This window comes from Poecilia mexicana, unplaced genomic scaffold (assembly GCF_051168715.1).
Source record: "Poecilia mexicana isolate PSO_F unplaced genomic scaffold, ASM5116871v1 scaffold_16, whole genome shotgun sequence".
NCBI lineage: Eukaryota > Metazoa > Chordata > Actinopteri > Cyprinodontiformes > Poeciliidae > Poecilia > Poecilia mexicana.
The window spans coordinates 28,610,688-28,623,282 of record NW_028263385.1 but is presented as its reverse complement, the minus strand read 5'-3'; the positions used below and the strand labels follow the sequence as shown (position 1 = coordinate 28,623,282).

The following is a 12,595-nucleotide window of genomic DNA, read 5'->3' as shown; positions in this document are numbered from 1 at the left end:
TTTTGTAATTAATAGTAAAAATAATAATAAAATTAGCAATCATTAACACTAGATATTGTCTTATTTTTGCTTTTAACTCGTTGCCGAAAACCAGCGGGAAACGGTGGTTCTCTCTCGGCTTAACGAGCCGCTCTGGCCTGACAGAGCGGGCGAGACGAGCCGGAGGCTGCAGGGGAGCGGATAAGTCCGAACACGTCCGAGCATGTTTCTAATTAAACTACATGTAGCGGCAGTGGCGCAACTACACATTATTCAGGTGGATGCGAAAACATAAATCGGCGCCCCCTCCCCCCCCCCCTCATACCCACTTTTTGCGCCTCTGCCCTCACTTCAACTAAGCTAAGTACAGCTCCTCTTCTGTTCTAATAATCAATTCTTAGTTCTCCTTCTTAAAACCCAACTCTGTGTTTTGCATGCGTTGACGTCTTGCAGTGGGAAGTGTCAGCTAGAATTCCTTACTAACATTCAATATACGTGAAATCCAACAATAAAAAAACCTGCAGCCAGGAAAGCAGTAAAGGCGTAATAATTGAGTTATGCCCATGAGGATGTTGCACATCCAAAGACCACTATTAGCTTGTGGCTTATGTAAGCGCAAGTCAAGCCAGATAAGAAATGGATCCCTGAAAATGGCCTAATTTGTACGTGACTCAAAGTGGAGCAGCACCATTTATCAGGGGTATGTGTCCAATTATCCTCTGATTAATAGGCATTCATTTAAACGAGTACATGACAGTGCAGCCGCAATCCAATTACTCCGTGCAGAAGCAATGCAGAGATGAAATGAAGCAAAGACTTACATTTAGTTTTTGGGGGGAGAGAAAAAAAACACTATCATCTCTGCTTTATTTCCATTCGGGGAGCAAAATACATTTCACAACAACTCTTTCTTTTCCTGCTGAAGGCGTGGAGTTCTCCATCTCAGCGTTTATTAGCTGTCAAAAGTCTGACAGCATTTGGTACGTTGGGTTAAAGGAGCAGGACAGCACCTGAGCTCTGCTCTGGGATCGGAGGATTTCCACATCAAAGAGCAGCTCGTTAACGAAGGCTCGCTCCTAAAGCCAGTCCTGCTACAATCTGCAGAACGAATCGCCACCGTCTCCTGGGACAGGGGTGTGTAGGTATTTTCTGCTGAAGGGTCCACTTCTTTGTTTCGGGGGGTTTGAAGACATCACATTATTATTATTTAGTTGCGCAGAGACAATGTACAACATTGTATCAACCCTTAAAAGAAGAGCTGCATGCTACAAGGTTAAAGAAAAAAAAAGTCAATTTCCATCTGCAGCCTCTGGACAGGTTGATTTAATCAAGGATTATTTAAAAGGTCATGAATAGGCAGAAAGCCAGTTTAGTAATCTAAAACCATGAAAACCAAGCAAACCAAACTTTAAATCCACAGACAATTCATCACATTTTCTTGCTTTCATTAGCAATGAATGCAAATTTATTTCAGGAATTTCTCTTTGCTTTAGTTAGTCCAACTTTCCATCACTTCTGACATATTTCTCCCTTCTTGGTGAAGAAATGCATCCCATATCATGATGCTGCTACCACCCTGTTTCAGTGTGAGGATATGTTGAGGTCAATGAGAGGTGTTAGTTTTTTTTGGACAAATTTCCTCTCTTTCCCTGGAGTGCAGAAAGCTATGTTTGGTTTCATCAGACTGGAAGGACTCAAATTTGTTGCAGTTCATCCTGTGGGAGTTTGGCTATTTTGCTGCTTATTTTCTTTACAATTAAGTGTTAATACTTAAAGATACTATTAGTAATACTAGTATTATATTTATATAAATGATTTCTGTGACTTAAAAGAACTAGATCAGGCAGCCAAATCCCTCACCTTGCCTCACCTACTCTGCTTACCTTGCAATATTTCCTCTGCAAGCCCAAACAAAACAATAAAATGATGCTTGTCTTCATTTTGTATTTAACAGAAAGTAAATAACCACATTTAATCCACAGTCTGCGAGTGCCGAGAGTGTAAAACTAATGAGCGCCATGGCAACAGTTCTTTGTTCAGAGAGCAGAAGCAGCAGGGAATACTCTTCTCTAATGGAACAGTCCTCAGATTTTAATGATTGCTGATTGGCTGTTTTAATGGAACCTCACTGTGTTTAGAGCAGCTCAATTTTCACAAGAGCTCCACTTGAAGGTTTCCTCATCAGCTCGTTGCTTTCGGTGTTAGCCGTTACATTTTGATTGATTTGATTTTTTTTTTGGTTGATTTTGGACAATTTGAATTTCTAGGCAGACCGTTTCTATAAAAAGTATTCACACCACCTTGGATATTTTTACTCTTTTTGTTGCTTTTACAAATCAGTCACAGTCAGTAAAATGTGGCTCTTTTGACAGATTTTCTTTTTCAATGTCAAAATGAAAATTGATTTCTGCAAAATAATAAAAATTGAATAAAATATTTAACATAAAATAAGTGATTGCATTAATTTTTATTTAAATATGTTTTTACATGAAAAATAAAGTATGTTTGCAGTGCTGTGATTGCAGCTAAAGGTTAATGAGACTGAATAATAATTCAGTCACTTATTTTATGTTAAATATGTTATACATTTTCATTATTTTGTAGAGATACATTTTCATTCTTGCATCAAATGTTTTTTGTAAAAAAAAAGTAAAAAAAGTTGATTAATACTGTTAAAGGATAAGACATCCAAGTGAGAGAATACCATCAACAGTCACTGTAAAAATAAAATTAATATTTTTATTATATTTAAAAAACAAAGCAAATCATAAAAACAACTCAGTTAGCCCTAACAATATAATTCATAAATAATACAAACTGAATAAAATGAAAACATATCTCAAATCTTGAAGAATTGATAAGATGAGTTTATTCCCATGAGATCCAGTCCTCAAAAGAAAACTTGAGCTGTGTCGAGGTTAATATTTAAGAAGAAGAGGCGGCTGTGTGTTAGATTGTTAAATCATTTGTACTTTCTGTAATCTTTCTGTAATCAATCGTTAATTATTCATGTTGAAACAAGAAGTGGCGGCTATCAGCCTGAGAGGAGGAGAGGGAGCCGAAAGCTGTCTGTCTTAAAATGAGTTCATTATGTCAGAAAATATAAATGTTGCTGCTGCTGTGTTCAAGGAAGTCTTTTTTAAAAGACAGGGAGAAAACTACAGAAAAAGACAACAGCCATTGGTTTTTTGTGTGTCCACCTGAAAACAGACCCAGAGGAATCCCATCAGGTGACGAAGCCTCACAGCTGTCTGCGTCTGGCTGCAATTATGACCGACTTATGAGTCTGGATTAAAAGTGACACTTTGCAGCTCATTCATTAATCTGCCTCGTTAATATTCTCATCAAAATCTGCTCAGAAACACACACACCCTGTCAGCTTCACATAAACACTAACGTATGATGCATATGTGTGTGTGGCACTCTGTGTTACCCTCCCAAAAAGACAGACGGACACAACTGTTACTTTTAGTTAGATCTATAGATATTAGATAGAAAGATTGTTACATATTGACATTTAAACATTTTAGTTAGTTTTCCTGTTGCAAAGTGGCGCGTGGAAAAAGTGATCTGCTCTTTATTCGGCTGCAAAATTATTTACACCTGGTTACGGCATGCAGCACATTCCACTTATACTATTAATGAAAAATCAAAATGCTGTGTAAATGCCTGGGTAGTTTAACCACTATTGGCAGCGATAATCCTCAGATGTACTTTTCTGTCAGACACGTATTTCTGGCTTAATTGGATCAGTATCAGGTAATATTAAACCTCAGATATCAGTATCGGTATCAGACAAAAAAATAGATCGGTGCATACCCTGGTAGAAACTCTGCTTTGGTCATTTTTGAAAGTACAATCTTAAACAAATGAGTGGAATGGAATAAAAGAACAGCACCTATTAAGATTAATATTAATTCATATTAATACTCCTTAATAAGATATTGTTACTTTATCTAGACATTAGAATTGAATGATTGAAACGTTATTTTATTTACCTGTATATTTATCTGTGTATTTATACAGCATCTTTCATTATTTATTTATTTTTTACTTAATATTTTTTAGCAGCATTTTATTCTATTTCATACCCTGCGTGTTCACTGGGAGTGGGAGGTGTTTAATGTTGGTTTGAATGTATGTTTTATATGCAAAAACTCAATAAGTACATTGTTTAAAAAACAAAACAGAATCAGCTTCCACCCCGTCCTGCCTCCCCGTCATCCTGAGGCTCCCAGATGAGTCGGGAAAGGCAACTGATTGTAATTAGAAGCGGCGTAAAGCGTAGCTGTTGCTCTGACGCTCCGCTAATGAAGCAGGCCCGCTCCGGCCTCCGTGTGTTCACCCTCCTGTAATCTATAGCATCGATGCCAAGTGGAAGAGTTCAGAGGAGGGGACGGCGTCTGCCGCGGCGCAAGAGTGACACCTTGTGTTCGCTCTCAGCGTAACAGTTTGAACTTTTGCAGCCCTGCTCCTGCAAAAAAAGGAGCCTGATTAGAATCGACTGGGTTGTTTCTGAAGTGGCAGCTTTACGTCTGACTGTGTGAAGGTGGTGGAGGCTGAAGTCGTAGCGATTAGGAATCCGAAAGTATAATAATTGGAACTGTTCTCTGCACCGGGGCAGCTGTGGCTCAGATGGCAATCAGAAGGTTGTGAGTTTGATTGCATCTTCTCACATTCCCGGCCGATCGTTGTCTGAGTGTGAGAGATGGGAGTGCAGCCAGGTGGATTTGACCTAAAGGGATCTGGAAAGAGCTAATTAAGCTGAATTCATTGGAAAATTAATTTTTCACCATAATAAATAATAAAGAAACTGAAATTGACAAAAACAACAGGTTGACTACCTTGGTCCCATATGTAAAAAATAAACTGCAACAAACATAAAATGTAAAATAAACAATAAAGCATGATGTCACTCAGAGCACAAAGCATAGAATTAGACTTCATAGATCCGCCTTTGTGAGTCAGACGTATTGTCATTGATACCAGATCCAGAATTTTTTTTCACTATCGGATCAATACAGATATAAATATCAGATTGGTGCATCTGTAATATTAAAGTAGCCATTTCCTAAATGAAACTCAGCACATGTCTGCCTCATATAAATACTAAATTATCTTTATTTTTCCAAATTCAAAAAATGGCTAAAAGAAGTGGCTGTTTTACGTCACATCATGTTTATGCTCCTGTGAAACAGGAAGTCACGGTCTGATAATTTAAAGGTTGATCTAGACTTAAGTAGTAAGGTATAACCTAGAAAACAGCAGTTACATGTATCTTATGGTAATTGTTAAAGATGCCAATAAGTGGGGCTCTGGTCATTCTGTTAGACACGGTTGCTTAGTAATAAATGCGTGCATGTTTTCCAGTGTGAGATTATGCTTCTGCAGAAAAACATGAATTTATTCATGCCTCCTTGCGCGTCTCTACCAAGGTGCTGTGTATGTAAACAAAGGTGTTAGTTTTTACAGAACGCCATCGCTGCTTGCTTTCCTTTCTTCTGCATCATTCCCCAGGACAGTATCAGATGCAGTTTCATAACAACATAATCCCAACATGACTGTATAATTCGGTTCAGCTTTTTATAAAAGTACAAACAACATCCACTCCCGATTTTATTTATGTATTAATTTAACAGTGTATTTATTCAGTAGAAGAGCAGCAACTTACCCTGTTTTTCCCCCCGTCTCGCATGTGATGTTAAAAATAAATAATGAGGTACCCAGTAGTTGTACAACAAATCAGTGGAGATGGGGCTGGTTCACAAGGTGACACCATGCTGCTCTGTTTTTCAGCTGCTTAGACCAGAAAATCAACTCTGCACCAATAACATAATGAGTGTTTGAGTCCCGGTTTGAAGGATTAACAATATATGTTTACAGTTTATAACAGGTGTGTTTTTAAAGGACATCCATTTTCCTTTTTTTTTTTCATTCTTTTCTTTTTTGCACTTTTCAGGCTTGTTGCTCATAATTGTGTTCATTTCCATGTCTGAGCTTCATCAATGTGTAAAATGTATGAAGGAAAGAAAGGAAGAATAAATCAGCACAGAATACTGTCAAAAGTTAAGTAATTTCCTATATGCATAAAAAAAAATCCGGCATCATTGCCCCGCTTTATCCATACAAGGTGAAAGCAGTAATAATAAAGTCTCCATCTGGAATATGAGCTTATAATGTTAGTTGTCTGGAAAAGAGATTTTTGTTTTCTTCAAACTGTGACACAGAGACAGTTGTGTTAGAAAGCCATGAGTCATTTTGGAAAAACATAGCATTAGTGAACAGAAGCAGCTGAAAGTCTCACTTTTTGACACATAATCCATTCAGGCATTATTCCACGATTATTATATGGTTAATAATTGTGGTATAATATGCAGAAGAAACGCTTGGAGAAAGCTGTTAATTTTTAGATTTGATTTAAAAACATAATATTTAGACATATGGAGATGTTTTGTTCTAAAATAAGATGTTAAAGAAGAAGTTAAAACGGCACATTTTCTTATAGGCCTAGTTGCAAGCTCTCCTTTTGGCCCCAAAATATGTGATTTTTACATCCAATGTTTTGGTTTTTGGTTCACAGTGTTTGTCACAACAAGCTGCACTAAATATAAATAGCAGTGAAGACGTGAGTTAATAAAGATATACCATTATTTGGAAAATCAAAATCATGCTTTATTGCATTTAGGGATGAAAAGATGAATCAGATTAATTGTATTGAATCAATTGTTGAAGTGATCGGCAACTAATTTAGTAATCAAATAATTATCAACTGGAGTACACCTTCTTAAATTCTTAATTAAGCTAAAACTGTACAAAAATATCTGCTAAACATCCTTTGCTACAAATGATAAAGCTTTAGCTTTAGTTTCTTATGGAAAAAAATAATTTCATCATTTGTTTACTTGCATCTTTTAATGTATCTAATATTGTTTAAGAAAAGGTTTAGGTAGTTAACAAAAAGTCCGCAGAATGTGCAATTATTAATCAATTATCCTATTAATTGATTAATAGTCACAATAATTGAAAGAATATTTGATTGCTAAAATAATCATTAGTTTCAGCCCTGATTCCACTGGGTGTTTCTGTCTCTTTAAGAGAGAGATTTCAAATTTTGAGTATTATGTATTTATAATATAATAATTCACCTGTTGGTCTTACCAGCACTTTGAGTTTTTGATCAACAAGTTTCCTATTTTTGGTGGAACTTCATTCAGTGTTATTTGTTGGCGTGTTGCTTTTTGTTTTTTTGTTTTTATTGCGACTCGCTGTAAAATTAATTGCCGATTAATTGGGACTGAATCTGAATAATTTAATGCTTTTTGAAGCATCTAAACGTTGATCTGAGTCACACGACATTGTTATATTCCATAAATAATAAGAAGGGCCACACTGTGTGGGTCCAATAAGAGAACATAAAACCCCGATGTTTTGACGTAACAGTGGAGCCTGGTGTTTAAATGTTCCACGCTCGATGTAATAGTTGGCAAACTCGTGTGTAATGGTTGGTGTTTTGTGCGTGAGCACGCTCTCAGGTAACAGAGGCCCTGCATATGGAATGAGATGGTAATGAGGAGGAGGAAGAGGAGGAAGAAGAGAGGAAGACGGGGGGGCCTTATCGCTACGGGGCCAAATTCCGACAGTGAATTGCGTAGTTGTAACAAAAGTAACAGAGCGTCCATTCAGCCTGCACTAATCCAGATGGGAAAGTCAAACAGCAGAAAGTCCACGGCACAAACTCATTTCATCACTTTATTAATTTAGATATTGCCTCCTCGCTCCTGTGGGGAGGAGAAAAAAAAAAGAAAAGGAAAAAAAAAAAGGGCCCCTCTGAAATGACCAACATCGGTGAGGCGTTTTGCTCTACATGGTTCCCCCACTTCGTCTCCTCCCGTTATCTGTTTAATTCATCCCACCAATCTTGGCTGTCTTTACCCACTAAATTTCCCTTTGACACGCATGCCTTGCTTCGCATAATCCTCACTCAGGGGCAGAATTAAAAACGAGAAAAAAAGAGGCAGGAATGGGACAGGTGGCTGGAGAATCCTTGAAATAATGTTTGAATGCCAGACCCGGGGATGATTTGACTAGATTGGAACTGGCTGGCTGATAGGGAGAGACTTTCCTCTGCCCGTTTTTTACTCCCCCCCCCATCTTTTTTTTTACTTTTTTTATTTATTTTTTTTATTTTTGGAACCAAGTGGTACGAAGAAGGGTGACAGGTGGAAAATGTGCAGAGACTGAGATGTTTTTTAAGAGCCGGGTCGAAGAGTCGGCTCGAAATTGTGGTGCCAGAATGACTTCAGAGGAAAACTGTGGAAAGGAAGATGAAAATGTCAAAACGTCACTCTTCAGAAGTCTGATACACAAAGTTTTCTCTGTCTCACGAAGACGGGGAATTATTACATCCCACTTGTTTCATTCCCCACCCCCCCGCTGCCTGTCCAGAAAGGACTGCTGTGTTTTTTTTTCTTTCTATGAATATGGCAGACATGTTACCTCAGTGAGTAACAGTTGAATATGTTTTCCGCGGTTTGTTTGGGGCTTTATCTGACCAATCATAGCTGACACACTTTGTCGGAGCCATGCCTGATGTATCTGGCTGAGGTTTATGTAGAAATGTGTCGTATCAAGCACAGGTGGAATGGCTTATTTTACACATGAAAGGCGCATGATAGCAGCGCGATAAGGACTGAATAAAGAAGTGCTGAAGAATGTGAAACCGGCCGACTTTAACTGTGGAGCTTTTGGCTCAACGTTGTGTAGAAAGATCAACCCGTCTGTTATTGAATACCTTATTGATCCCAAAGGGAACTTAAATGCTGTATCTAATTTAATTAAAGTTATTGGAGCCGGTGATGACTGTGGGCAGGAAAGACCTCCTGCAGCAGTCTGTATTACAACAAATTTGAAGAAACCTCTGACTGAAGACTTTGTTTTTCCGTGGCAGTTTTATGCAGAGGGTGTTCAGTTGTCTATAATTTTCTTGCCTTTCTGCAGCGATGCGCCGATCTGATATTAATATCGGTCCTGATGTAAACAATTCTAGATCGGGTTTCCATAAGGTCAGATCTATTCAGTCTAATTCTATGCTTTGTGCTCTGAGTAATGCCACGTTTTAGTATTTATTTTACATTATAGTTGGAATTTCTAATTGCACTTTCTGAGCCATTTGAAAAAAAACATTTGTTGCAGTTTATTTTTCACATATTTGAGCCTGTAGTCAGTCTGTTGTTTTAGTCCCGTTTCAGTTTGTAATCATTTCATGTACAAACTGAAACCTGTGGAGCCTGGGATGGAGGTCTTTGATTTTTTTTTTTTTTTTTTTTTTTTTTGGTAATTTCTCTGAACATTGCATGGTTTGGATGAGTATATTTGGAAGTCCACTTGTTTGAGTACTTAACAAGGAAACGAAGGAGTATGCTAAGTTCTCTTGCCGATCATCAATATTTAGTTTTTTTAAAGCTTGACCTGCTGATCCGTTTTTTGTGTGTGTGTGTGTGTGTGCGTGTGTGTGTGTGTGTGAATTTGTTGCTAAATCTGGCAACAAATTCACTAAATTGGCAACATTGAGGTGATTATTGTTAACTGCATGGCCGTATCTGCCGTCTCTCTCACAGTAACAGGAGCATTGCTGATTTTCAGACCTTTGTCGATCATTCGATAAAATCAGTTTCCCATGAACATATTGAGCATTTGCAGATCGCCCCAAACTGGAACCAGTCTGTCTGCGCAGACCTACATAAAAGTCTTAGTATTTTCTGAATCCAGCCTTCCTGGATTGCTTCTATGTCTTTTGATCCTGGCCTCATCTTAACACACCTTCATGCTCCAGAGCAACAAACTCCTGCTTTTATTCAGTCTGTCACACTTGTCGATTATCAGTTAATCAAGTACTGCTACCCTCTTCCATACAAACCTGTTTGTGTCAAATTTACATTAGATTTTAATTGTTTAAACCCATGTAGGACCAGATAATAAAAAAATGTCTGAGTTTCCCTACTGTGGAGCAATAAAGGACATTTCTATTCTATTTTCTACTCTCCTCTGTTCTTATCTATTCGAAACTTGAAGTCTAAAAATGTAAGACAGTAGTTTCTTCTATTTTTCCTGTTGTTGGGCTTTACTAAAATAAAACCAGCCTCCCTGTCCTCATGCCTTCCAGGACTGTAGCCTCTGAATGCAGAAAGTGATTCATCAGATGTTTAAACTGAGAGCATCTGAGATCCAGATAAGGCAGAACCGGGACGAGGCTCTCGGGACACGCGGGGTGAAGACGCGCTCGGCGCCGGCTGCGTGTCGGCACGGCGATGTCGGCAGCTGCCGCGCCACGCTATTGATTGGGTTCCACAGGCTGAGACCAGCCAATTCAGAGCACCAGTGAGCCGAAACCGATTGGGCCTCCTGAGTTACAAAATCCTGCAGCTCTTCTTCTCTCATCTGCCAGAAAAAGGGAGTTTTTTTTTTTCATTCCCAGGCAAATGTTTTGTGTTTTTAAGAACGTTGGGCAATTTTTTCAACTGAAAAGATACGAGAAAGGCAACGTAGCAACAGTCTAACTTACTAATGGGGTATTTATCGTATCGTATCGTATCGTATCGTTTATCATTTATTGTGATAAATTTAGTATGATGCAAATTTTCATTTATTGTCACGATAAATTCTAATTAATGCTGTTTAAATTCCCCCCAAAACTGTTGGGACGTTTGGTTTTACTATTTTCTCCACTGTTTGTTTAATGACAGCATCAATAAATTTGAAAATGCGACCAAATGCAGTCACTGTGTGCATCAGCGATACAAATCACACTTCTTTGTTTTCCAGGAGCAGTTTATGTGTTTGTGGGGCTATGATTGTCAGTCATAATTATCTAAAAAAGAAATAGTAAATAGTTCCTATTGGAACTTTAATTATTAAAGTTGCAATAGGTACAATAGGTACAATTATTATTGTACCACACAATAACATGATAAAACTTTAAGTCATCTGAGTTTACGTCGATTTTATGATAATTATTTGTTCCATTTACTGGATTATTTAGGTCAGTCAGACGATTTTGACACTTTTTCAAGTTGAAAATAACAAATGTAATTCAAATCTACTCTATGCTTTATTATTTGGTGCATTTCTGTCATTAATAAACAGATTTCTTTTGCCTCTACAGAACTTGTCTTCAGCCAAACTTTTGCTACTGACTCAGCCAAATCTCCTCACTGGACGAAATTGATGAACAGAAACCTGTCTCTAAATTGTGTATCTCTGTTGTTTTTTTAACTGCTTTTCTTCCTCCTCAGGTATGGGAAGCTGCTGCCGTCACTCCAGGCCCGGCAGTTTTCGGCCGCCACTGGGCTGAGCCGCCTGCTGATCATCCTGGGCGCCATTGAGCCGCTGCTGAAAGGAGAAAATGTCTCAGAGGAAGTCATCCAGCGGCAGGTCAGGACGGCCTTCACAGCTGAAAACAACAGAAAAATTTCAGACGTTTTCATAATTGTTAATGTTGTGATAGAAATATCTTCCAGGTGGGTTTTAGGGGCTTTGGTCTCCAGTGCACTGTGAAAACACAAAATCTCACCACAGAGTTCTAGTTTCTTAGTTTTATCATATTTCAAATGTGCTAACTTGCAAGTAACTTTTCAGCAAGCTATAGGAGCTTGTTTTAAATCATTAATTTCTTAATATTGACAAAAAAGTTCTATAGTTCTAAAGGCTGATTATTTAACTTACAACAAGACATTTTCCCATCTTGTAAGTGAAATAATTTCCCAATGGAACTAGTACTTTCTTCATCAATATTAAGGAATTGTTTACTTAAAACAAGCTCCTATATTGTGCTGAAAGCAACTTGTTGGTTAGTACACTTGAAACAAGACAAAACTAGGACATGTGCACTAGAAACTAGACCAAAAATGCCTGGTGAGATTTTGTGTTTTTGCAGTGCTCAGTGCAGAACGTTTCCCGTTTCAGCCACAGGGTGGTGCTAGTGCGGGAACAATCGCAGCCTCCCCCCCTCTGCTCGAAAGCAGAGTGGGCGACTGTTGCAGGAGCGTTTCTGTCTCCAAACCGTCAGACACACTGAATCACTGCAGGAAGCCACACGTCATTTTTTCTTTCTTTCTTTCTTTAAATAAATGAAAAGCGAGGCCGGGTTCATCTGGGACTGACACGGTGCTGCAGACGCTCCCTGTCTGTCTGCTGCTTAGGAAGCTTCCTCACAGGTCAAACACAGTAATATGAACTACAAGCTCTTTGCTGGTTGCTGGCATTTGATTTAAAAAATACAAATAAAAAAATAAAAACTCATTAGCCTGATATTTGCCCTTCTGATTCTGCATCTCTGCCATTTTCTGAAGTGAAGGATGTTAGCGGTTCGTTAAGACACCTTCTGGCAGCCGCCCACCATTTGATGGCTGCAGCGATGGGGGGGGGGAGGGTATTTGAGCTTTTCAAGTATTACAGTTGTTGCCAAGGAGATAAGGACATCATTGTGCTTGAATCCTCCAAGGACCTTGTCGTCAGGCCAGGGAAGGTTATGATGTGCACACAGAGCCGCGCAGAGCCAGGGCAGATGTTTGCTACAACGTTAATAACTTCTAAGGCAGCCGGTCCAGTAACATCTGGA

The 12,595-nt window shown here is 38.5% G+C and overlaps 1 protein-coding gene across 1 annotated transcript in view; it reads left to right on the top strand.

Moving 5' to 3' along the window:
- The window catches only part of LOC106931384 (uncharacterized), a 32,658-nt gene that overhangs the window by 17,737 nt on the left and 2,326 nt on the right, over positions 1 to 12,595 (top strand). Inside the window, exon 8 of the mRNA XM_015009483.2 lies at positions 11,271 to 11,409. Coding sequence (XP_014864969.2) covers positions 11,271 to 11,409 — 139 coding nt within the window. The remainder of the gene's footprint in view (positions 1 to 11,270; positions 11,410 to 12,595) is intronic.